We start from the raw sequence: 5,000 nt of genomic DNA, 5'->3' as shown, positions 1-5,000 counted from the left end.
ACGCACACACATACACACACACACACACAAATACGTAGATACAGGCCCATACTCCTCATGTAACTTGCACAATGTCATACACACATCTATATGTAAATGCATGCATTCAAACACGTTCCATCATTACACATCCACACAGTGCCACAGGGCTGTCAGTCACTCATTCACACAATTCCAAAAACAACACACACCTGCAACATGCCACGCTGTGCACACACACACACACACACACACAGACTCACATCTCAGGAATATCTCTGTCTCATTTTAACAAATTCACACACACACACATACACCTCTAAATATATCTCATCCTTGCATTTGGTCTCACAGCTTCAAGAGCTGCTAAATTGACTTTGTCCCTTGTGAACTCCACATTTACAACTCTCTCTCTCTCTCTCTCTCTCTCTCCCATCCCTCCCTCTCTCCATCCCCTTATTCGGATGCGATGAGAAGTAACAGTGTTTGCATGGTTGCTGCCTGTCACAGTGGAAACCCTGAGATTGCTCTTCATTTGACAGCCAGAGAAATGACCAGTTAGCCCCGAGTACCCAAATGACCAGTTAGCCCTGAACACCCAAATGACCAGTTATCCGCAAGCACCCAAATGACCAGTTAGCCCCGAGTACCCAAATGACCAGTTAGACCCGGGTACCCTAATGTCCAGTTAGCCCTGAACACCCAAATGACCAGTTAGCCGCAAGCACCCAAATGACCGGTTAGCCCCGAGCACCCAAATGACCAGTTAGCGCCGAGCACCCAAATGCCTGTGAAGAGCCTTGGGGTGGTTGGTGGGTTGGTGAGGTGGCATAGGTGGTGGTGGTGGTGATCGGCTGATTGGAGCTTATAAATGTGTAATGATAATGCAAACCTGTGCTGTGTGTGTGTGTGTGTGTGTGGGCGTGTGTGTGGGCGTGTGTGTGTGTATGTGTGGGTGTGCACTCAGCATGCAGAGACTGCACTGCACTGCACCACTCCAACCCACCCTTTGCTCTTTGAGTGTGACCCTGGTCAAATATTGACATTGTATCCAAGCTCACATACACAAACACACACACACACATACGCACACACACACACACACACACACAGACAGAGCACAGCAAAGACACACACATTCACACACACTCTTACACACACTGCCACTCGCACTCAGACTCTGACATCCACTCTGGTCTGCTGGTATTCATATGAACACACCCCTGTGAACACACACGCACACCTGCTCACTCACTCGCTAACTCACCAGTTACAGATGAGCGTCTTAATGGTACATGGAAGTAGTCATGCTAATGCTTACATGTGTACACACACACACACACACACACACACACACACACACACACACACACACAAGCACACACCAGATCCTCCTACTGCCAGTGTAATGAGATGAGTAGGGGAAATGAGCATTAACATGTGTACGCCTGGTCACACACACTCCCTCTCCCTCCCTCTCGCTTTCCCTGTCTCCCTCTCCCTCCCTCTTTCTCTCTCCCTCATTCTCTCTTTCCCTCTCTCTCTCCCTCTCTCTCTCTCTCTCCCTCTCTCTGTCTGAAGCTACCTTGTACATCAGTCAGCCTGTCTTCCCCCTCAACTACATCGATCCATCTCCGCCTGGAGATCCATGCGGGTCCTCCCATGTTTCAGGGGCCCACCCCCCAAGGCCCCTGCAGCAAATGGCCCTTGATAGTGGGGACACACTCTCATGTGGCCCTGGCCTCTTGATAAATTAATAGCTCATGTGTAAAGTGAATGGAGCGGCTCGTATGTGGAAGATGGATATGTTAATGATGGTGACATGACACATGACACACACGCGCACGCCCGCACACACACACACACACACACCGCACACACACACACACACACACACACACACACACACAGTACACACCTACACACACACACACACAAATGCATGGTGTTCACACAGGGGCCGTGATGAGCGTGTGTGACAGTCGTACGCATCTGTCCCACTCAGGGGAGCTTAACTGACATGATGGACACGAGCGATTCTTCATCCATGTGTCTGTCGACAACAGCACTGGCATTTGCCTTGAAAAGGCATGATGGGATACAGTGTGTCACAGTGATTGTTGTGTGTGAATTGTATGCTTCCTGGGGTGTGTGTGTGTGTGTGTGTGTGTGTGTGTGTGTGTGTGTGTGTGTGTGTGTGTGTGTGTGTGTGTGTGTGTGTGTGTGTGTGTGTGTGTGTGTGTGTGTGTGTGTGTGTGTGTGTGTGTGTGTGTGTGTGTGTGTGTGTGTGTGTGTGTGTGTACCTGGGGTAAAGGTTTGGCGCCTGATGTTTGTTCTTGAAAACCCCGAGACCTTCTCTGAGGCTGTTCTTGTGTGTTATATGTCTGTGTATGTGCATGTCATTCATGCGTGTGTACGTGTGTGCGTGTGTGTGCGCGCGTCCGTGTGTGTGTGTTCCACAGGTAGCAGATCTGGACACTCTGAAGCAGTCGTCTCGGCTGGTGCACTACTGTGCTACTCCGCTGCTCTTTGACCCCATCTTCCGCAAACAGATCCATGAGGAGCAGACCGTCCAGCAGCCGCCTGTCAAGGTGACTGTGACTGTCATCACACACACACACACACACACACACACACACACACACACACACACACACACACACATCCATATATTCACAGGAGATGGACCAGCCACCGGTCAAACTGTCACATCATTACTAATGCTATTCAAACACGGTCAAAGACACACACACACACACACACACACACACACACACACACACACACACACACACACACACACACACACACACACGCACGCACACACGCACACGCACATTGCAGGTCTGACTAACTTTATGCACTCACAGCCCACACACACACACACACACACACGCACGCACACACGCACACGCACATTGCAGGTCTGACTAACTTTATGCACTCACAGCCCACACACACACACACACACACACACACATAGCCTTGTGTCAAAGGGACTGCTGTCTGACACTATCAGACCTCTCTGTCTAGCTCTTTCTTACACACACACACACAGGCACACACACACACACACACACACTCATACCCACACTCACACATACAAGGTGACTCATCTCACTCTCTTCCATACACTCTGAGACACACACACTCGCAATCACAGCAGGAAGTCCAGTGACCGGTTGTGTTTATCTTGACCAACTCTCTGGTATTCACACACACATGAGAGAAAGTGGGCCTTGAGAGGAAGCTGTCATTCAACTGGCACCCTCTCCTTTAATTTAAAGTAGGTCAGTTTGAAGAAATGCCACAGGTGTCGATTGTTAAGGGATACAGCCTTGTGTTCAATGTTGACGAGTTATTGTGGTCATTGAATGAATGACATACCACACATGGAGCTGTAAGCTTTGACAAGCTCTATAAGAAGTGCCTTTTCCCTGTATCTTTAGACTGCACTTCTGCGCCGTAGGTCTCCAGTACAGCCAGTAAAGCCCTCTGAGATTTCTGATTTTCTAACTACCGACTCTCTCTTTAGTTAGGGACAAACATTGTGTGTGGTGTTTTGCAAAATGTGTTTTAGGAAATTGAAAACTGAGTCAAACACTGAGAATTAGTGTGGTTTTGCAGATTTGTTGTGGGGTTATGGTGTTTGGAAGACATGTTTTGTGACATTTGTGTGACAAGCAAATATTTACGGGCATAGTGCAAAGTGTCTCTCGCTTGAGCTAGTAAAGTTGTGACGTGGGAGCACTGAGCAGACCCACCAATGGCTCACGTTACTAAATTTGCAAATGGATTTTGTCGAGTTAAATTAGCTATCTGTTAGACTTTGCACTTTGCCTGTTCTTTCATGCTGTTTATAAAAATGGATAGTTCCAGTTTTTGATGATTGGCTGAGCTTTGTTCGAAGCCATTATAAAACAATCTGCAGACTAACAACTGTGATGGCATTATATCAGGATTACCGTGCCAAACTGCCAAACTCCGTAGCTGCATCTGTGCATCTCTCTGCGTCTCTCTGCATCTCTCTGTGTCTCTCTGTCTCTCTGTGTCTCTCTGCATCTCTCTGTGTCTCTCTGTCTCTCTGCATCTCTCTGCATCTCTCTGTCTCTCTGCATCTCTCTGCATCTCTCTGCATCTCTCTGCATCTCTCTGTGTCTCTCTGCGTCTCTCTGCATCTCTCTGCGTCTCTCTGCATCTCTCTGCATCTCTCTGCATCTCTCTGCGTCTCTCTGCATCTCTGTTTCATGCCAAACAGCACCCCCCAACTGCTCATCAACCACTGACTGACTACGGCCTCTTTGGGGCTCATTGCTTTATTTAGTCTGTTACAAAGTCTAAATCTTTGTTCTTTCCTGCTGTTCAGAACTGTGTAATTGTGTGATTGCCTGAAGTGTAGAGGTGTACGCACATCTATATGGATTCTACAGGTGCTGGATACTAGGAATACTAAGTAAAACAAAAGAATAGATATCCGCACACTGTGTCTAAAGCTCCCAGTTTAATGGTGGGTGATACACAACGTTTGGACCACTCAGGTCTTCGTCTCTTCTTTTGTTTTAATTGTGTGATTGCGTCTCCCCTCCCCCACCACATCGTGCTCCCAGCGGCGGCACAGGTCTAGCGACTCGGCGGCGTCGGGCCGGGACCGCAGCTACAGCACGGACTCGGCGGAGACGCTGCCCAGCCGCCTGCGGGAGGAGCCCTGGCTGCAGGACATCTCCAACACCTTCCTGCAGCAGTACGTCCAGTACCTTCAGAGCATGGGCTTCATCCTGGTGCAGGTGCGGCCGCAGTCCCCCGCACGCAGGTACGTGGCACGCCAGCCAGAGGTTACTGTACGCCAGCAGACTGACGACAATATTTGAAAAGTTTGGTTCCAAAACGCTATAGACCCTTTCAACAATAAAAACAAAAACAAGGCTTGAATGTTCTATTTGGTTCCCAATCTACTTCCTCTGCATTAAGATAACATATGGAATGTTAAAACGGAAGCCTTGTGGTGCCAACTATGATGCTGA

The 5,000-nt window shown here is 48.7% G+C and overlaps 1 protein-coding gene across 4 annotated transcripts in view; it reads left to right on the top strand.

The window, feature by feature from the left end:
* The window catches only part of szt2 (SZT2 subunit of KICSTOR complex), a 132,347-nt gene that overhangs the window by 93,649 nt on the left and 33,698 nt on the right, over positions 1–5,000 (top strand). For 3 of the 4 annotated variants that reach the window (XM_076279012.1, XM_076279010.1, XM_076279011.1), the window contains 2 exons: positions 2,446–2,570; positions 4,587–4,789. In XM_076279012.1, coding sequence (XP_076135127.1) covers positions 2,446–2,570; positions 4,587–4,789 — 328 coding nt within the window. Of the gene's footprint in view, positions 1–2,441; positions 2,571–4,586; positions 4,790–5,000 lie in introns of all 4 variants that reach the window. The other variant, XM_076279009.1, reaches the window with a different exon arrangement.

The sequence above is a fragment of the Alosa pseudoharengus genome, unplaced genomic scaffold (genome assembly GCF_046254945.1).
Source record: "Alosa pseudoharengus isolate Yale_2024_CS ecotype anadromous, Long Island Sound unplaced genomic scaffold, YU_APseudo_1.1 YU_APseudo_1.1_scf_11, whole genome shotgun sequence".
NCBI classification, from domain to species: Eukaryota; Metazoa; Chordata; class Actinopteri; order Clupeiformes; family Clupeidae; genus Alosa; species Alosa pseudoharengus.
This window is presented reverse-complemented; position numbering and strand designations above follow the sequence as displayed.